The sequence below is a fragment of the Gastrolobium bilobum genome, unplaced genomic scaffold, assembly GCF_033153095.1.
Source record: "Gastrolobium bilobum isolate Gb01-03AN ecotype WA unplaced genomic scaffold, APGP_CSIRO_Gbil_v1 utg9460, whole genome shotgun sequence".
Lineage (NCBI taxonomy): Eukaryota > Viridiplantae > Streptophyta > Magnoliopsida > Fabales > Fabaceae > Gastrolobium > Gastrolobium bilobum.
In genome coordinates this window covers 114,267-136,472 of record NW_026896290.1, presented here as the reverse complement: position 1 = coordinate 136,472, position 22,206 = coordinate 114,267, and the positions used below count along the sequence as shown (strand labels likewise).

The 22,206-nt window shown below is 35.6% G+C and overlaps 2 protein-coding genes across 2 annotated transcripts; one reads left to right on the top strand and one right to left on the bottom strand.

Annotated features, from left to right (window-relative positions):
- Positions 1–2,305: 2,305 nt before the first annotated feature.
- Positions 2,306–2,737, bottom strand: LOC133298682 (uncharacterized). The gene has a single exon (XM_061498010.1). The coding sequence runs from the start codon at positions 2,735–2,737 to the stop codon at positions 2,306–2,308; it is 432 nt and encodes a 143-aa protein (XP_061353994.1).
- Positions 2,738–11,974: 9,237 nt separating this feature from the next.
- LOC133298681 (uncharacterized) lies at positions 11,975–19,848 on the top strand. The gene is made up of 11 exons (XM_061498008.1): positions 11,975–12,094; positions 12,465–12,998; positions 13,459–14,637; positions 14,749–15,076; positions 15,559–15,820; positions 15,915–16,131; positions 16,389–16,741; positions 16,833–17,315; positions 17,837–19,007; positions 19,106–19,450; positions 19,729–19,848. Exons 1-11 carry the CDS (start codon positions 11,975–11,977, stop codon positions 19,846–19,848), a joined length of 5,112 nt encoding a protein of 1,703 aa, XP_061353992.1.
- The last annotated feature ends 2,358 nt before the right edge of the window (positions 19,849–22,206 follow it).

The window sequence follows — 22,206 nt, the reverse complement described above, 5'->3', positions numbered from 1 at the left end:
AAATGACCCCCTTCAGATTTCTTTTTGGTGCCATTGGCTGCATGGGCGGCAAAAAGCTAAAGGATTTGGATACTTAAGCAAGCAATCAGTTTGCTTTTTACATATTCTATACGCATGCAAGGGAGATACAAAGATAGGTGAGCTTTGGCATGTGGGCCTTCTAAATGTATAGGTGGCGTACATGCAAGGAGTGGTGGAAGATTTTGGTTGACACATGGTAAACATGCAAAGCTTGAGTGGAATGTGAATATAAGAACATATGATCAGAATTTTCTTCCCTTCTACACTTAGCGCATGCAATAGATACAAGAATGGATGGGCTAGATCCTAGGTTGAGTGTGGGATAAGCAAGTCTTCTCACATTGTTCAATGTTGTCATACGCATGGGGAGGGGTAAAAAGGTGTAGAGTGTAAGACACCCAAGGTGTGGTGTGTGTAACAAGTGATGAGGAGCTCGCATAACGGGGAGAGGATGGTGGCTTAAGGTATCATATTGTTCTTCCCAATGCATAGAGGTTGGATAGGGTAACTTTGAGTGTGCAACACTCAATGTAGAGTGCGTAAGACAAGCCATGCTCTTAACTCTTTTCATGATGACAGTTTCGCCTAGGGGATTGGGAAAAGTGAATCTACTTTTTTAATCATGAATGAAGAAAGCCTTGGGTTTATGAATCTTTGATGTGTCGCCTAGGGAGTGGGAAAAGCAATTCATGTCTCCTTTCTTCTAACATGGCCGACGGCTTGTACTTGGGAATGGCCAAGTTTCATTTGACTCTTGCCTCACTCAATATTAATTCCCTACTAATAGTCATACCACTCAAAATCAAAGCATGTATTGCACGTAATTCGAAATTCCTCATAGCAATTTATATATTTTGAATTCAAGCGTACTTCCACATTGCTAAATACAATATGTATGAGTTCCTAGTTTTTACGGAATGTTATAGTAGAAGTCAACAAATACGGATTATCCTCGGAACTAACAGGAGTGTTGAAATCTCTAAACTTTTCAATCAAATCATACTCTGAAATCATCAAACTAGACATATAGATCGCCTTCTTGCTTAAGGCATCGACTACCACATTGCCTTTACCTGGGTGATATTACAATTCAAAATCATAATATTTCAGAAATTTAACCCATCAGCTTTGCCTCATATTCAACTCTTTCTGATCAAATAGATACTTTAAACTTTAGTGGTTACCGTGGACAATGAACTCAGCACCGTATAAAAAGTGTCGCCAAATTTTCAATGTAAACACTACGGCTTCCAATTCAAGATCATGTGTTGGATAATTCTGTTCATGCAACTTTAACTGCCGAGAAACATAATCAACCATCTGACGTTGCTGCATCAATGCACAGCCTAATCAAACTTAGAAACATCACACTATTTTTCAGATTTACCTGCAGAATCATGAAAAATTAATACCGGAGTGGTACTTAACTTCCTTTTTAATTCCTAAAAACTCATTTCACATTCTTGGGTCCACACAAATGGGTTCCCTTTACGGTTAACCATGTTAAAGGTAGTACCATCAGTGAAAATCCCTCAATATAACGCCTATTATATCCAGCCAAACCAAGAAAACTCCTGATCTCTATAATATTTTTAGGACGTTCCCAATCTATCACTGCTTCAATCTTACTCGGGTCCACTGCCACTCTTTCAGATGAAATGTCATGGCCCAGGAATTGTATCTCAGAAAGCTATAAATCACACTTGAATAGCTTAGCATACAACTGATGCTCTCTCAAAATCTGCATAACAACTCTCAAATGCTCAGAATGCTCTTCTTTGCTCTTTGGATATATTAGTATGTCATCAATAAAGACAACCACAAACTAATTCAGATAGGCTTTAAAGATCCGATTCATATAACTCATGAAAACGGCCTTTGCATTTGTGAGCCCAAAAGGAATAACCATATACTCATAGTATCCACATCGAAACCTGAAATCTGTTTTTGGAACATCATCTGGCTTTATCCGGATCTGATGATACCCGGACCAGGGATCAATATTAGAAAATACAGTCGCACCACGCAACTGATCCAACAAATCATCTATACGCGGTAAATGATACTTATTCTTGACAGTAACCTTGTTCAACTGCCGGTAATCTGTACACAATCTCATAGACTCGTCCTTCTTCTTAACAAAGATCACTGGGACTCTCCACGGAGACACACTCAGTCTAATGAAATTCTTACTGGACAAGTCTTCACTCTGCTTCTTTAATTCAAATAATTCCAGAGGTGACATTCGGTATGGAGCTAGAGACATACGCCTCACTCCAGTCAACTAGCCAATTGAAAATTCAATTTCCCTCTCCGGCGGAAAATTCAAAATTTCATCCAGAAAGACATCCACAAAATCAAAGACCATAGGGATATTAGAAATTGGCTCCTTATTGACGCCAACCAGAACTCCCAATAGAATAAACTCTGAATCTCCTTCCTTCAAGGCATTTGCAACCCGAAGGACAGACATATCCAGAGACTCTCTCACTTCATCGTTAGAGGAAATAGAAATGGTTTTGCTGCAACAATCAATCCGTACACAGTACTTAGATAACCAATCCATTCTCAAAATTACATTCACAGAGACAAAATGCAAGACAATAAAGTCAGCAAAATACTCCCTATCATCATACTTAGACTTCACATCCCTCCATATGAATGATTCCTCACTAACATTCCCAACGACCGTAATAATACACATAGGGAATCTCATCCTTATCACAGTCAAATTGAATGCTTCATTATTAATTCAAGCTCTTTCTGCCTAGTTGCAGTCCAAGTCTGTTGTAGTGCAGCAAAAATTGCTACAACAAGATTCGGTGATGGATCATCATTATTAAATGTCCTACAAGTCCTCCTTGGAGGAACCATATCTCTGCATATATTACGCTAAGGAATGAGTTAGCTACGCTCACACTTAGTGATCACACATGCATATCATAGTAAGGAGTCTTTTCCCGCTTGAGTGCTCCGTCATAGTTAGTGAACTGTGGTTGGATTGTATGACTGTTTTGATGCTTTGTATAGATGCATTCATATAGAGCTAATTGATAACATGATATGACTTGTTCTGATATGATTTCTGTATTGATTGTATGGTACATGGATGTCTTCTTGGGGTTTCCCTGAGATTGACAGTGTACGCCTCTGACATGTTCTGGTTTCGCTTGGGGTCCTCCCTTAGGAACACGGGCGTTAATTTCCACTTGGGGGCCTCCCTTGGGAATGACGGTGCATGCCTCTGATGAGTAATGTATATCTGTTTTGTTCTGTTATGATATTTGTTATATGTTGCATTGGTATACTCTGTATCTGACTTTCATGCAGGAGTGAGCCAGGGGTATGAAAAATTCTCTATAAACCTGGAGCTTATTGATCCTATTGCTGCGATTCAGTGGTTGGAAGAATTGGATCGTATTTTTACTGTTATGGAGCATGACGATCGGCAGAAATTATTATATACTTCATATATGTTGCAGAGTGATGCAGCTGACTGGTGGAGAAATACTCGTCAACCCTTGGAATGTCAGGGATATGCTATTACCTGGCTTTTATTTGAAAGGCAGTTCTTGATGAGATATTTCTCGGAAGAAGCACGACTGAGGAAAAAAGGAGAATTTGAGGAACTAAAGCAGGGCCAAATGTCCATTGATGAATACTTGAATAAATTTAATAAGCTGGCAAAATATTCCCACTTCCAGATAGCTCCGCCTACTGAGGAGGATCTGATGTTTAAGTTTCAAAGAGGACTACATGATAATATTTCAAAAAAAAAACTTGCAGGGAATTCTTCTGACACTTTTGTGGCACTTATCAAGAAGTGTAAACTTGTTCAAGAATATTATGGAAATAAGAACAAAGATCAAGCTGCTCCTAATCCTGGTCCTAAAAATACAACTAGCGGTTCTAAAGGAAAAGGTCTGCAGGTGAAACAGTCAGATGGCAAGTTCAGGAAGGATGGAAATTCAAAGCCTGGAAATTTTAAATCTGCTCCTCAGTGCGCTACGTGTGGTAAACCTCATTCTGGAGTTTGCAGAAAAGGGCAAAGATTATGCTATAAGTGTGGTAGAGCGGGACATTTTATTAAGGACTACCCCTTTAATGGGGGATAGGTTGCTACCGTCCAGGCTACTCTGACTCCTATTGTGGTTGAGGAACCATCTCTACCTCTTCCACCTCCAGTTGCCCGAGTATATGCAGTGACTCAGGAAGAGGCTGAGAGATCAGCTAGTTTGGTGCGAGGTATGATTTCTATTCTTGATGAAATGCTTAGTGTCTTGTTTGATTCTAGTGCCACACACTCGTTTGTAGCTGATTATGTAGCTAAAGCATTTAATATGTGTGTGACAAAAATGAGAACTCATATGCGTATTGTTACGGCTGTGGGAAGTGTTTTTGATGAAAAATATATTTGCAAAAATGTGAAATTCAAGTATGAAGGCAGGAAGTATTTTGCCGATTTTATCTTCTTACATCTTGCCTCTGTGAATTTAATTTTTGGAATGGATTGGTTGTCTAAGTACTGTGTGAAGATTGACTGCTGCAGTAAAACCATTTTTGTCTCATCTAATGATGAAGAGAGAGAGTCTCCTTATTTGTCTGTTCTTTGGATTGTAAAGGCTTTGAAGGAAGGAGATTCCGGGTTTATTCTGTTGGGAGGTCTGGTTGGTGTCAATAAGGAACCAATTTCTAATATCCCTATTGTCTCAGACTTAGGATGTTTTTCCGAATGAAATTCCGCACTTTCCGCCAGAGAGGGAAATTGAATTTTCAATTGACTTGTTGCATGGTATGGGACCTATCTCTCTAGCCCCATACCGGATGTCGCCTCTGGAATTATCTGAGCTAAAAAAGCAGATTGAAGACTTGTCCAGTAAAAATTTCATCAGACCGAGCGTGTCTCCGTGGGGAGCCCCGGTGATCTTTGTTAAGAAGAAGGATGGGTCCATGAGATTATGTACAGATTACCGGCAGTTAAACAAGGTTACTGTTAAGAATAAGTATCCTTTGCTGCGTATAGATGATTTGTTGGATCAGTTGCATGGTGCGACTGTGTTTTCTAAGATTGATCTCCGGTCCGAGTATCATCAGATACGGATGAAGCCGAAAGATGTTCCGAAGACAGCTTTCAGGTCTCGATATGGACACTATGAGTACCTGGTTATTCCATTTGGGCTTAGAAATGCACCGGTCATTTTCATGAGTTATATGAATCGGATCTTTAAAGCCTATCTGGATCAGTTTGTGGTTGCTTTTATTGATGACATACTGATATATTCAAATAGCAGAGAAGAACATTCTGAGCATTTGAGGATTTTTTGCAGATTCTGAGAGAGCACCAGTTGTATGCTAAACCGTCAAAGTGTGAATCCTGGCTTTTTGAGATACAACTTCTGGGCCATGTCATCTCATCTGAAGGAGTGGCAGTGGACCCGAGTAAGATTGAAGCAGTATTAGACTGGGAACGCCCTAAAAATATTACAGAGATCGGGAGTTTTCTTGGTATGGCTGGGTATTACAGGCGTTTTATTGAGGGATTCTCACGTATGGTACTACCTTTGACACAGTTAACCCGTAAAGGAAACCCATTTGTGTTGACCCAAGATTGTGAAGTGAGTTTTCAGGAGTTAGAAAGGAAGTTGACTATCGCTCCGTTATTGATATTGCCTGATCCTACAAGTAAATTTGTGGTATACTGCGATGCTTCTAAGTTTGGGTTAGGCTGTGTATTAATGCAGTTTCGTCAGGTGGTTGCTTATGCTTCTCGGCAGTTAAAACCGCATAAGGAGAACTATCCAACGCATGATCTTGAGTTTACAGCCGTAGTGTTCGCATTGAAAATTTGGCGACACTTTCTATATGGGGCCGATTTCACTGTTTACAGTGACCACAAAAGTTTAAAATATTTGTTTGATCAGAAAGAGTTGAATATGAAGCAACGCCAATGAGTGGAATTTCTGAAGGATTACGATTTTGAATTGCAATATCACCCTAGTAAAGCCAATGTAGTAGCCGATGCTTTAAGTAGAAAGGCGCTTGGTAAAGCTAATATGATGATTTCTGAGTATAGTTTGATTGAGAAGTTTAGGGATCTCAACATTCCTGTGAATGCAGAGGATGTGATTGCAGAAGATAGCCAGTATTTGTTGACTACTACGGTAGTCCAGAACTCATTAGTCGAGCGGATTAAAGAAGCTCAGCTACTTGATAAAGAGATTCAGTCTATGAAAGAACAGGACTTTATATCCACTGATAAGTTCGGTCTAAAGTTTTGCAAAGATCGAATCATTATTTTGAAGGGTCAGATGGTAGATGAGGTGTTGACTGAGGCCCATATGGGTAAGTACACTATCCATTCTGGTGCTACCAAGATGTACCAAGACTTGAAACTAAATTTATGGTGGTCGGGTATGAAGAAAAATATTGCTCAGTTTGTGAATAAGTGTTTGACATGTCAGAAAGTTAAGATTGAGCATCAGAGACCTTCTGGATTACTGCAGCCCTTGGATATTCCGGAATGGGAATGGGTCAGTATTTCTATGGATTTCGTAGTGGCATTACCGAGAACTCAAGCTGGTTTTGATTCTATATGGATTGTGGTAGACAGATTGACAAAGTCTGCACATTTCATTCCAGTCAAGACAAGTTTCTCTACTGAGCAGTTGGCTCGATTATATGTGAAAGAGATTGTAAAACTTCATGGTGTTCCTGAAAGTATAATTAGTGATCGGGACCCTAAGTTCACTTCTAGACTCTGGGAAGCATTGAAGCAGGCATTCGGTACGCAGCTGAGATTGAGTACGGCTTATCGTCCCCAGACTGATGGTCAGACAGAGTGGACCATTCAGACTCTGGAGGACATGTTGAGGGCTTGTGCCTTAGAGCAGGGGACTGCGTAGGATAAGTATCTGCCATTGGTGGAATTTTCCTACAATAATAGGTATCATGCCAGTTTGGGCATGGCTCCCTATGAGGCTTAGTATGGTCGTAGGTGCAGGGCACCTACTTGCTGGTCAGAAATTGGTGAAAGACCGTTGTTTGGGCCTGATATGGTCCAGGAGACTACTGATCAGATTATAATGATTAAAGATCGACTAAAGAAAGCACAGAGCCGCCAAAAGAGTTATTATGATGTAAAACACCGACCCCTAGAATTTTCTAAAGGGGAGCATGTGTTTATTCGCTTGTCTCCGACTACGGTGTTGGGCGTGCTCTTGGAGTGAGGAAGTTGAGTCCTAGGTTCATAGGGCCCTACCAGATTATAAAGAGGGTCGGACCTGTGGCGTATCAGCTTACCTTACCTCCACATCTGTCAAACCTGCATAATGTTTTTCACATTAGTCAGTTTCGCAAATACGTACCTGATGCGTCCCACATTGTCCAGCAAGACGATATTGAGGAAAAGAAAGATTTGAAGTTTGTTGTGGGACCATTGAAGGTTCTAGCTCGTGATGAGAAAGTATCGAGGAACAGGGTTATTCCCCTGATCAAGGTACAATAGGAAGGTTTGACTCCTGAAGACGCTACTTGGGAGCGAGAGAATGATATTCTTCAGCGTTATCCTGAGTTTGACGTCAGGTATGTGTTATGTCTTGTGTTTGATTTTCTGGGCAAAATTCTTAAAAGGTAAGGTGAATATAATAACCCTCACTAGTAGTTGTGGATTTAATATTAAAGAATAATTAGAAGTAAAAGAAATAAAGTCACCTTTGGTGAAAAATGAGTTAAAATGACAGTTAAGGGGTAAAAATGAGGGTAAGCAAAGTTACCCGAAAAGTGAAAGTAAAATTATAAATATGACTAGAAAAATATTATAGCCCATTGGGTAAAGTTTGGTAATGAATGGAGGTGTGTAGATAGATGAGTTATTACCCAGGTAAAGTAACTTAACCTATTTCATATTAAAGCACAGTGACACTCCTTCCTTCATTCTCCCGTTCACGAACGTCTCTGTCTTCATTTTCCATGGAAAACAAAAGCTAGGTTTTCCTTTTTCTTTCTTTGATTTCTCATCACACAATCATCCAATTGCAAAAGTCAATTACATAAAACCAATAGTAAATTATCCAATGAATCCATTCCACCACTTATTTTAGGCTGAAAATGCTTGTGTAAAAAGTTCTCCTCTTCCCCTTGTGCGAGTTACTATTGATCAAGTTTGAAAATTGGAGTTTTTGATGGAGCCTTGCTTGGAGTTGGTTCTCTAGGCTTGGTATAAGGGATTAGAGGTGAGAAATCTCTATTTCCATGGTTTGATTTCATGGTTTAAGTTTTGAATATTATGAGCATATTTTGTGTAGAATTTATGAAGTGAAAACTTGAAATTTATGAAGTATTAGTGTGTCTTATGATGATATAGTGTCAAGCAAGCATGATGATGAGTTGGAAAATTGAAAAAAATTCCCTAGGCCACTACTTAGATTTCGTACATATTGGGCATTTAGGGGTTAATGTGCCAAAATAATTAAATTAAATAATTGTGGAGGTTTATATGTATGTGTATGTTGAGATTTAGGTATTAAAGTGAGAATACCAAGTGAAAAATTCATTGGAAACCCTCGTTGTGAATTTCGGCCATTAGGACCTAATTAGGGATGATTATGTTAAAAATTATTTTGATAATGTGGTTAGGTCCTAATGCATGGCTTTAGTATGATTCTGAAACTAAATGGTTTAAGACATAATGAGAGGCACCTTAGCTCTTTGTATGTATTGCCACGACTTTGTGAACAAAAAGAATAGGCAAAGTTAGGCTTAAAAATTGTTATTAAAATATATGAATAATTTAGGGACTAAGTGTGAATTTTATGAACTATTAGTTGTATCCATTGATTTGATGCAAATTCCCTTGTTTCCCTATATGTTGGCTCGGCCATTTAGGAATTTTGGGGACTAGGAATTGTTAAAATTATAAAATGGTAAATTAAAGGAAATTACGAAGGCATGGTCTTGACTTGTGAATTGGCATAGGATTGGCATAATGTGAGGAAAAGAAAGTGAGCAATAAGATGTATGCCTTGTGTAAATTTCATGGCATTGTAACATTTTATTGATTTTGTTTTGAATTCTTTCTCTAGGTGTGCCTAGGGATTGAGAGGGTTTGAATTTCCTTGGAGCTACATAAGTAACTTGTGTGACAAGTAAGCGAATTAGTAAAGCTTTAAGAGGTAAGCTCTATGTTTAAGGAGTCTTTTCCTACTTGAGTGCTCCACCATGGTTAGTGGACTATGGTTGGATTGTATGACTGTATTTGGTGTTTTGTATAGATGCATTCATATAGAGCTATTTGATAACATGATATGACTTGTTCTGATATGATTTTCGTATTGATCCTTGGCCATTGATTTGTTTGTGCATTGATGTCCGCTTGGGGTCCTCCCTCGAGACTGGCTGTGTACACCTCTGTTATGTTCTGGTTCCGCTTGGGGTCCTCCCTTGGGAACACGTGCGTTAATTTCTGCTTGGGGTCCTCCCTTGGGAATGACGGCGCACGCCTCTGATAAGATATGTATATATGTTTTGTTCAGTGAAGATATCTGTTATATGTTGCCTTGTATACTCTGTATCTAAATTTCATGCAGGAGTGAGCCCAGGGGTATGAAGAATTCTCTATAAACCTGGAGCTTATTGAGATTTGTTATCTCACCCCTCTTTGAGGACATCATTTCAGGTTCTCAGATCCCTGGTGAGCCCTCATTAGGCAGGGTCGCGATCCGTGGTTGAGGCGTTCAACAGACCACATTTTGAATAGCTGTAGGCTACTGCTATTTTGTAGTATAGTGATGTTATTTAGCATTCCAGTATTTTGTGGATCATGATGTCTGATCCTTTTACTTTGTATATGGCCTGTATATGTTTTGTACATGTCTTTCAGTTTGATGTATGTACATTGGTGTATTCAGGCATGTTGATATGACGATGTAGTATTCAGTTATGTTTACGTGTTGGATTGCATACTGTTAGATATAGTGGCACAGAGCCAAGTTATATATGCGCCAATGGATGGGTATATAATTTTATATGGATATCTGGTACTGCTGAAAGTATAAACTGTCTATGAGGAACTCTTGAGAGTGGGATTGGAAAATCCCTAGTTGTCCGATTTACAGAGGTTACTCTGTCCGATTTTCGTCTTCGTCAAATAAGAATTAAACTAGAAAAAGAAAAATTTAGCTTGTCTTTTGCGTAAATTAAGTCTTCCGCTGTTTCTGTGTGTATCATATGTATGCTAATTGAACCGGCTCGAGACGGGGATGTTACATGTTATCTCCTTTGATTGCGCATGATTATAGTTATTTACTCTTTTTGTTATTTTATTTTTGCCTATTTAAGTCTTGGAGAACCCTATTGTTATTTGGTTGTTTTTTTGGTTAAATAAAATTAAGAAAGAGAAAAGTGTTTTCTCGCAATTCTTGTTTCGTTCTTCTTTTTGTTTAGCCAATTGGTTACTGCTTTGACATTAAAATTGAAGATTTTTTTATTATAAAAATTGGAGATTTTTTATTTTTATAAAAAATAATATATTTTTTGGATACACTAATCAACAGATTTCTATAAAAATTAATATCATTTGATATATTTGTGAGAATTATATAAATTCATTATTAAAAGGTATTTTCGTCAAAAATATTTATTTTTATCTTATCTAGTATTACATAGTACATTACCAAACATTAATGATATTATATTTTACAATATCATACCAAACGCTGAATAATATTAAAATTTAATCAAACCTTATACTATCAGTATCAAATTTTATCGTATACTTTATACCAAACTTGCCTTACTAAATATTCTGAATCGGCTACTATTTCAGTCAATAATAAAGAAACTTTTTAGAAAAGAGTGCAAAATAATGTGCATGTTACTAACTTTCTCTTACAACTTTCCTTAATTATTATTTCTTGACACCATCAATTCATTTAAGAACTGCGAAATTTCCCATATGAAATTAGTCATTTAAAACTTCGGCTAAAATATATTTGTAGTCTTTCAACATTACAATCATTTTTAATTTGGTTTCTATACGAAAAAAAAATTTAACGATGTTCTTATTGTAATTGTGGTTATAGTAATGTGAAATTGACATGTAATTACTGTGAAATATAAGAACCAAATTGAAAATTATTGTCGCGGTTGAAAACTAAAAATGTATATTTGTAATACTTATACACGATATTTATTTTTAATTTGGTTTCTACACTTTATTGTGTAATAAATCAAACATCACTAATAGATTATGATGACGAAATTAAAGATAAATATAAATTATCTCAAAAAGTAATATATTTTAATCTTAAAGTTGAGGAAGTTAAACAGTTTTCTACTTTTTACTTAAAAATTATTTGGAAAAAATGTGTGTCATTTTAAATGACACACCTTGTATCCTTTCACTCTAACAAAGAGATGAGATTAACATTTTTAAAACTTTTTTTCCCCACTCTCTTCCATGATTTATCTCTTTCTCTCACTTAAAATGACACAACTTTATGTCCTTTATAATGATACACATTTTTCCCAAATTGTTTGAGGGAACATGAAATATATGAGTAAAGTAAACGAAGAGGCGCTTACCAAAAAAAAAAAAAGTAAACGAAGAGGCAAGAAGTAATATATATATGGACCTTCTGATTTCTGAAGACAAGCGCCAAAAGAAGAGTGTAGGGAAAACAAGAAGACACCTTTTTTGTTCTCTTCTTAAGCCAAAGAATAGCTCCTACAGAGGGTTAATCTAAGAGTTTTCATCATTTTTTTAGCATGTTTTCAACTCCTTATCCCACCTTTCTTCCTGAATATCAAGCTCATTTCTTAATACTTCCTTAACAAGTATAAATGCAGTTAAAAAAAGTATCACTATCAATGGGTTTCTGATCACAAAGTTATATCTACATTGCATGCATGCATTTTGTTATTCTGTTCTGCCAATTTTACTACAAAGAGGGAAATGATGGAAGGTGATAGTTCCTCAAGCAAGAAGAGGGCACCCTATGATGATTATGGCTTTACGGATTTTATTTTTTCTTGGTCCATTGAAGACATTCTCAATGAAGAACTGTACAAAAACCAGGTTGGGACTATTCCTCCATTTTATCTTATTTAAGCATTGATGGTTTTTTGTTCTTCCTGTTGCTTTATCTAGTTTAATGCTTAGTTCATACACAAACACTAGTTTCTCATATTCTTCTGTTTGGCTCTGTGACTTTATCACTTAATTACCGTGCATATATGTACTTTTGCACAGCCACATGTATATTTCACATTTTAGAAACGAAAGAAATAAATTAACTTCAGAATTTTCCAGCTGTTATAACATATATAGAAGATGTTTTTCTTCACAAGTTTTCATATTATAAATGGCTCTCTTTTCACGCGCACCCCATTAACGTATTGTTTGAGTTTAACCTTTAATGTTGAGTCCATCTTTTTATTGTGTTCAGGTACAGAAGATTGAGCTATCGTTTCAGTCCATTGATCATTATCTTGGGTCTTACAAGTACCCTTTATTGGAAGAAACTCGAGCGCAACTATGCTCAAATATGGACATGATATACCAAGCACCATTTGCTGAAGTCATTGGCCTTGAGGAGGCTAAACCGTTTGGAAAGAAACTCTACAATTTTAAAATTGATAGCTGGAAAAACAGGTTTACTCATCCTGGAGAGCCATACAAAATATTACCTGGGGATGTTCTAGTTTTGGCTGATTATAAACCTGAAACTGCACGAGATATGCAAAGGTTTGGAAGGACTTGGAGTTTTGTGTCAGTTGTCAAGACAACTGAAGATGAGAATGATGATAACATGTCTGTTTATTTTAAAGTAAAGACATCAAAAGATATTGACACCAGTAAACTAAGGAAGGAATCTCTATTTCTTGTTTTCTTGACAAATATAAGTCCTAACAGAAGAATTTGGAGCGGGCTTCACATGTCTGGTAATTTGAAGCTAGTCAAGCAAATCTTATGCACTGAGGTAAGAAACTTAATATTATGTTGTGGTAATATAGTTTTAATACATCATCTTAAACTTATATTCATTGTTCTAATGAAATGCTATTTAGTTATTTGTTTATTCTTTCCCTCTTATTTGTTTCCTTTCCCTCTTTTTTTCTTGTGTTTTATTTTGTTTCATTGATGCCAACTAACTAGTTTGGGATAAAGGTGATGTTAGTGATGATGTTAATGTTAAGTCGGTGCCAACATACATTCTTGCTTTGCTAACTACTAGAAGGAATGCAGAGTGTGTATTCGTATTGGATGCTAATTGTCTTGAAATTTCACATGCTATAAAGTGGAGCACTATGTTTTGGACATGTATCTTTATTTTCTTTTTCTTGTTATTCATATAATATATTTTTAGGCTGTGTTGTTTTAAAATAATTGATTTTGAAATCAACGTTAAAACTGATGAATGTATATATTCTGGAAAACAGTTTAAGGAAAATTGTAATTACAGCTCTGAGGGTGATGCTGTGTGGGATGACTGTTCATATCGATGGTTGTCTTCAGAACTTAATGAATCCCAATATAAGGCAATTTGCGCATGTCTTTCTGGCATTCATTGCAATCACAACTCCACTGTGAAACTCATTTGGGGTCCACCAGGGACTGGAAAGACAAAAACTTTGGGGACATTGCTTTTTGCTCTATTGAAAATGAAATATAGAATCCTTGTGTGTGCCCCAACAAATGTAGCTATCAAAGAAGTGGCTGCACGTGTTTTGAGTATTGTGAGAGAGTTACATTGTAGAGAATCTGATGATTTGTTCTGTTCCACGGGAGATATGCTGTTATTTGGGAACAATGAGAGGCTCAAGATTGGTGAAGATGTTGAAGATATTTATTTGGATTGTCGTGTGCAAGAGCTCACGAAATGCTTTTCACCTTCTAATAATGGTTGGAGTTCATGCATTGAATCAATGATTGATCTTCTGAAAAATTGTGTTTTTAATTATCATATATTCATTGAGAATGAGATGATAAGAGAGAAGACAATAAACAGAAAAAGCTCAGATTGTAGCCAGAGAAAACTCAAATCATTTATAGAGTTTGTGAGAGAAAGGTTTCTTTTAATCGCATTGCCACTAAAATCCTGCATTTCTATCTTATGTACACATGTAGCTATGTGTATGTTGGAACATAACTTTCAGAATTTGGTCTGCTTAAATAAGGCACTTGATTCATTTCAAGATTCGTTGTTTGAAAAATGTTTGCTTAGTGAAGGGTTGGAAAAGCATTTTTCTGATCTAAAAATATCAGAGAATTCTTCTTGGTCAGATAATGCTGCACACCAAGTGTACCAAAAAAGAAATGAATGTCTATCTGCTTTAATAAGGGTAAAAGATTCTCTTGGTAGACTCAAGTTGAAAAAATCTTTTAACAAGGATTCAATTAGAGAGTTTTGCTTCCAAACTTCATCATTAATATTTTGCACAACTTCTGGCTCCTATAAGCTACACTCTGTGGCCATGAAGCCACTGAACATTTTGGTCATAGATGAAGCTGCACAGTTAAAAGAGTGTGAATCAATAATACCAATGCTACTTCCAGGAATTAGCCACTCCATTCTTGTTGGTGATGAATGTCAACTTCCTTCTATGGTTAGAAGTAATGTAAGTATCATGCATATGCTTGAATTTATTTTTCTTTTAAAATAAATTCTTCATTCCCAACTCCCTTCTATTGCTAATTTACATTTGTGCTCCTTCTTTTTGTGTTTTAAGGTTTCTTATGAGGCTGGTTTTGGGAGAAGCTTATTTGAGAGGCTGAGCTCATTGGATCACCCTAAGCACCTTCTTAACATGCAGCATAGAATGCACCCGGAAATAAGTTTATTTCCAAATTCGTTTTTCTATTTTAACAAAATTCAGGATGCACCAAATGTTCAAGGAAATAACCACAGGAAGCAATATCTTCCACAGCCAATGTTTTGTCCATATTCTTTTATAAATGTAATTGGGGGAAGAGAACAATTTGATGATGCTGGACGAAGCTATAAGAATATGGCTGAGGTAGCAGTTGTCATCACAATACTGAAGAATTTGTACAAAGGTTGGTTCATTTATACAAGTTCTAAGCTATAATATCTGATGAAAGAAATTTCTGTACTGAAGGAAAGTGTTAGATGTTTTAACTAAATTGTTGTACTTTCTAGAATCTGATGATTAATTCACGTTTTGAAAATTGTTCAGTATCTTCTGATGAATCAGAGATGGCTTTGAATCATGAGATATATGCATAAATTGCTTTGATTCTGGATCACTAATACGAATTCAATGATTCATTCTTTTTTTCTTTTTTCTTTGCTTTTAATAATTCTCATTAAAAAGTTTGAAAAGTCAAATAAGTTCAAATTCTTTAATGAGCGCCATTGAATGCACCCTATTTGTTTGTAGCATTGTCCTATTTCACAACTACGACCACAACTGCAATATAAAACCTTGGGAGGAACACAAAAAGCTAATATAACTGATGTATAATGTACACTTGTCGTCTGAAATCTAATATGCAGCTACACTTTTTCCTTGTTCCAGCATGGTTAACATCAAAGGAGAAGGAGAAACTCTGCATTGGTATAGTGTCTCCATATAATGGCCAAGTGGTTGCAATTCAACAGAAACTTGGAAAGATGTATGAGAGCCATGATGGATTTAAGGTGAATGTGAAATCAATTGATGGTTTCCAAGGTGGTGAGCAGGATGTGGTTATATTATCAACTGTAAGAACCAATAACAGGACATCTCTTGAGTTCATTGCCTCTCCGCAAAGGACTAATGTTGCTCTTACAAGGGCCAGGTATAGATCATAAACTGTAAACATCTTTTAATTTCTTATTTGTTTTAGTGTATTATGTTAAGTAAAAGGTTTCTGTTTCTTTCAAATTTGTTAGGCACTGTTTATGGATTCTGGGGAATGAAAGGGCCCTAACAAGTAATGACAATGTTTGGAAGGCTGTGGTGCTTGATGCCATGAATCGTAAATGTTTCTTTAATGCAGACCAAGACATGGAACTGGCGAAAGCTATCATGGATGCAAAGAGAGAGATGGATCAATTTGATGATTTGCTTGATACCAATAGTGTCCTTTTTAGAAATGCTATGTGGAAGGTATATGTATCCTGGACTTCACTTTATACTTGTTTTTTTTTTAATTGTTCATGTGTGTTGTTACTGTAAACAATTATTTTCTTGGGTACCATAGTTTTAATGAGTTATTAACTATTTATAAGTTGTTGATTCTCATAGTAAATGTTTGAAGTTCTGAGTGTAACCAAGAACTAATAAATGGTTTATAATACATTATTGATATCCTCTGTATATGATATAGTCTACTTATCATTGCCACCAACCTACACGTTTTTCAGGTTCATTTCAGTGGTAAATTCCTAAGATCATTCAAAAGGCTGCGATCAGAACAATCCAAGAACATGGTTATAAACCTTTTACAAAGACTTTCTAGTGGGTGGAGGCCTAAAAGGACTAGTACAGAATTGTCTTGTGAAAATTCATCACACATTTTGAAACAATTCAAGGTAGAAAGTCGCTATGTTATTTGTTCAATAGACATAGTCAAAGTTTCAAGGTATATTCAGGTTTTGAAAGTATGGGACATTTTGCCGTTAGAGGATATTCCAAAATTGGTTAAGCGCCTTGACAGTGTATTTGGAAGATACACTGATGAATACATAAGTCTTTGCAAAGAGAAATGTTTTGACAGGTAAGCGAATTCAGTTGCATTAAGTTTAAAAGATTTAAGTTCTTCTAGCCTTAATTGATATGGAACCTTCGATTTCTTTCTTTGTGAACAGGAACATAGAGTTTCCTTTGAGTTGGCCAGTCTCTGCCAATATCCAAAAATTTAAGAATGTTAATAATGCAAATAAGGGAGATTTGAATGCTTTTGAAGATAAATGTTTCGCTGAAAACTCGAAGTTTGAGGAGAGTATGTTGTTAATTAAGTACTGCTCCTTCCATGATGGTTTAGTAGTCGATCTTCCGTTTGAGCTAACAGATGAAGAACGTGACATAATCCTCTTCCCTCAAAGTGCATTTGTACTGGGTCGCTCTGGAACTGGAAAAACTACAGTTTTGACCACTAAGCTGATTCAAAATGAAAAATTGCACCATTTGGCAGTTGAAGCAGCATATGGTTCCAATAGTTATGCAAATCCTGACAAACAGTCTAAGGAGATTGCTGCTGAGACTGAAAGACCAGTGCTACGACAGTTATTTGTGACATTGAGTCCTGGACTCTGTCTAGAAGTCAAACATCATGTTTCTCGTTTGAAAAGGTATGTAGCTTCTTTCATAAGACTACTGTATAATTTGGTGATACTCACTAAATGCAAATCCCAGTAGACAAAGCCTAATGTATGCAGTTTTATCCTTACATTTTTTCAAAGAGTTTGTTTAATTGAATCTTTGTATACTGTACAGGCCCCTAGATATTGGCTGTTTGTCAAATTAAAACTTATGTTCACAGCATGATTTTATTTTATTTTTTTATTAACTAGGAGTATAGAAAAATATCAGTACTCCATGACTTGTATTTTATTTATTACTAAAAGGATTAGATTTGTGCTCTATGATTAATAGGGTAATACAGTTTGGTTGTGAATTATCTTATACCCAGTATGGGTTTCTGTTTCAAAAGTTTCATCATCTTTAATATGTTTCCTGTTTGATTAACAATGCAATACTGTTAAAGCAAACCATTTTAACTGTTTTACTTTATTTCTAGCAATAATTAATTACAAAAAGTATTTATTGATCTTCTTTAGTTAATAAACTTTCTTGTGGATACATCAAACAGGTCCCTTTGTGAAGGAAGTTCAATTGATGAAGATATTGGTGATTCATTAATTCAATTTAAGGATATCCAAGATTCCTTTTTTGATCTCCCATCCGACCTCTATCCTCTTGTGATAACATTTCGTAAATTTTTGCTGATGCTTGATGGGACATTGAGTAATTCTTATTTTAAGAGATTTTGTGATCCCAAGAAGAATTCTTCTTACAGTCAGAACCATGGATTAAGTTCAGTTGAGTTGGAGACTATCATAATGAGGAAGGAAGTGAATTATGAAAGGTTTGATTCATTATATTGGCCTCATTTTAATTCCCAATTCAGTAAGAAGTTGGATTCTTATCAAGTGTTCACCGAAACAATGTCACATATAAAAGGTGGAATAAGAGCTGTTAAGTTAAGCCGGGAGGACTATTATACTTCATGTGAAAGCCGAACATCAAGTTTGAGCATGAAGACAAGAGAAATGATATATGATATATTTCAAAATTATGAAAAAATGAAGATGCAAAATGGTGAATTTGATTTGACTGATATTGTAATTGATCTCCATAGTAGACTAAGGACGGAAAGATACCGGGGTGATGAAATGAACTTTGTGTATATTGATGAAGTGCAGGATCTAACAATGGCTCAAATTGCTTTGTTTAAACATGTCTGTAGAAATGTAAAAGAGGGTTTTGTTTTTTGTGGAGATACAGCACAGACTATTGGAAGAGGCATTGATTTTAGATTCCAAGATGTAAGATCCCTTTTTTATAAGAACTTTGTGCTAGAATCTAAGACTTGGGGTCATGACAAAAGAAAAGAGAAGGCACATATTTCTGATATTTTTTTGTTGAGTCAGAACTTTCGCACTTGTGCTGAGGTGCTGAAATTATCACAAAGTGTCATTGAACTTCTGTTTCATTTTTTTCCTTATTCTGTTGATATGTTGAAGGTGGAGAATAGTTTGATACATGGGGAAGCCCCAGTTGTGCTAGAATCTAAAAACAGAGAAAATCCAATTGTAACAATTTTTGGTGAAAGTGGATGGAAGGGTGGGAGTAATTGCGAATTTGGGGCAGAACAAGTAATTTTGGTACGAGATGATTCTTCCAGGAAGGAAATCATGCAATATGTAGGAAACCAAGCTCTTGTTTTAACCATTTTAGAGTGCAAGGGCCTTGAGTTTCAGGTTGTCACAACAGAACTTGATTAGTTTAAGGTACATTTTTTTTTTCTGTAATCTTTTTAATAAGAATCTTTCTTATGGTCTCCTTTTGCATTTTTTAGGATTTGATGCTGTATAATTTTTTTGCTTCTTCACCTTTGAAAAGGCGATGGGGGGTAATATATGAATATATGAAGGGAAAGCATTTGTTGGACTCTAGAGCACATAGAAGTTTTGATGATTCCAAGCACAATGTTTTGTGCTCTGAGCTCAAGCAATTATATGTTGCTTTAACTCGTGCAAGGAAGAGATTGTGGATTTGTGAGGATGCAGAAGAGTTTTCTAGACCTATGTTTGACTATTGGAAAAAGAAGAATCTTGTCCAATGCAAAAATCTAGATGCTTCACTTGCCGAGAAAATGAAGGAGGCAAGCACTACAGAAGAATGGAAGTCAAGGGGAATGAAGGTAATCATTTATATTCTATTCCTTATTATTTAGTGCACAATCCATGAAATCAATAAATAGATTGAATGATTTGTCATTACTGTTTTGACAAATTAATTATTATGATTTGCTTCATCAACGTAGGTAAAGTCACAGATGGCTTTACCATGTCGATATTTATAACATTATTATTAGTTTTATATGCATAAGATATAAGGATTTGAGCAATTTGTTGATATCGCACTTCTTTGTTATTGTTTTTTCAAATGATATTATACCGCGTGACTGTTTCTGTGCAGCTGTATTTTCAAAATAATCATGACATGGCAACCGTGTGTTTTGAAAGAGCTGGGGACTCAGAATGGGTGAAAATATCTAAGGCTGCTGGTCCCAGAGTTACAGCAAATATCACGTGTTGAATCCTGAGGATGCAACTTTGGGGATCAGGGTAGCTGCTTAAACATTTCAGATATTAGGAATGGCTGAATCTGCTACCTAGTGTTTCTTTTTCTTTTTCTTTTTTTGTGATTTTGGGAGCCTTGAAAGAGCTTGCACATGCATTTGATTTTCTAATACTGATGTATATAATTTTCCGTCCCTTGTGTAATCTATATGGACCAATGAGAATGCAACCTTCAACAACAATCTCAACATCTTTACCTCCATTTTTTTTTTTTTGGTAAACTCTTTACCTCCATTTTTAATCCTTCTTAAATTGTTGAAAAGAGTGATTCAATAACACAACAACTTCCTTTAGTTCATATATAAACCCTAATTCAAGCAAATATTAACTACATCATGGTCACAACCCAAAACCCAGAATTATGACTGAAGTATAGGTTATATTTAACCTTATGATGAACTATTTTAAAAAATTAGTTGAGTTCATGAATTGCTTTAAAAAAAAACAATTCTTTTAAGTGAAATGAGACTTCTTTTTTGCACATCCCTAACGAGAATAAGAGATGGATTAAGAAAATGGATTGAATTTTGCAATGAAAAGCTAAGATGCATGGACACTGGACACGGGACAGGACATGACACGCTGACACGTTAATTCTAAAAAGGGTGTTATTAATCTCATGTTAAAGGAGATACGTTATCTCATGTCATAGAGATAAACTTGTGGGCTCTATCACCTGAAAAAAAAAAGGTGACACAGTTATCGAAGATTGTGTAGGAGAGAAATTTATCACATGTGACATAAGAGTAATTTTTCCCTTATAAAAAATGTCATATTTCGACACGTTGGGACACGTTTTGATATTAAATAAATTTTTTAATATATATAATATAATTTATATTTTATACATATAAGAGTCCATAATAAATCATATAACCAATCAAATATTTAAATTTCATAACATAAATATAAATATAAAGAATTTTTCGTACTTTGTTAATTTTTTATGTCAAATTTTATAACAGAAAAAAATTAATTTATAAATTATTTCTTTTATATTTAGTTAACAAAATAAAATTAAGATTTAAAAAAAAAAACGTGTCTGAGCGTGTCCGAGTGTTAACCGCGTGTCGAAAAAAGTTGACTGCGTGTCGGAAAAACGTGTCGAAGAGTTGACTACGTGTCCCCAAACAAGTGTCCGAGCGTGTCCGTGTCGGACACGTGTCTGGCACGCAAATTTTTAAAAAAACTTCGTGTCCATGCTTTGGAGATGAAAAGTAGTGGTATCTTTTGAATTTCAAAACCAAGCATAACACTGCATATTTAGTTCCTCTTACCCACCTTTCAACTTCTTTGGCATTACACTTAACTACCGTTAGAAATATCATACAAAATTATTGATGTATTTTCACCTAATAGCTTTGCATGTGATGGTATCTACCATTGTGATCTCATTCTACTATTAAATGTTATGTGTGGGGCATGTTGTAATTATTTGTGCGGACAAATAATATTATATTATCCTATAATAACCCAAATATCCTAAAACACCAAAAACTTGTTGTAGCGCCTTCATTTACTAACAAATTTGCTATAACAGTTCTGCACTTTTCGGTGAAAGAACAATTAATTGTTCATGAACTAAGTATTCCAAACAGAATCTACAATGACCCAAATAATTAAGTTACACTAATTAGAAATTTATGTCTAATTATAGGGTTAATTGAGTGAAAATCCTGAACTTTGAGTAAAACCTCATCCGGGGGGTAAAATAACAATTTGGCTAAAACCGCCTGGTTTTGGACCAACTTTATGAAATACATTTCACCTAAGCCTATAAAATTAGGGAATCATTTTGGAAAGAGAAAAATTAGAGGAAAATCTAATTATGTGCATAAAGTCACTTTTTAGATAAAAGTGCAATTATAGTAAGCTTGGTAATAGAAATGAAAATTAGGCAAAAATACTCAAAACTGATAAATAAAGTATAAAAAAGTTAGTTATACGATAATTATGAAATGAGAACACGTTTATAGTAAGTCATTTGGCTATAGTAAGTAAGAGAGCAAGTTAGAATAGAAAATTATCATGTTTAGTGGTGCGACCAAATACTACTAGTCACTTATGTAACTAAAGAAAAGAAGGAAAGAGACATGCAAGACACATTTTCAGCCATTTCTTCTTCCCTAAACCGTGACAGCCATTGGAGAGAGTGAGGAAGCTTAAAAATTTTGTAGATTCAGCTAGACACAACGAAATTCAACAATTCTCAAGCCAAAATCACTTCAAATTTTCTCCTCTTTCTAACTCATAGCTCATTGTCGAGTGGGATATTTCTTCCTCAAAGCCACAAATTAGTGAGGATTTTCGTGAT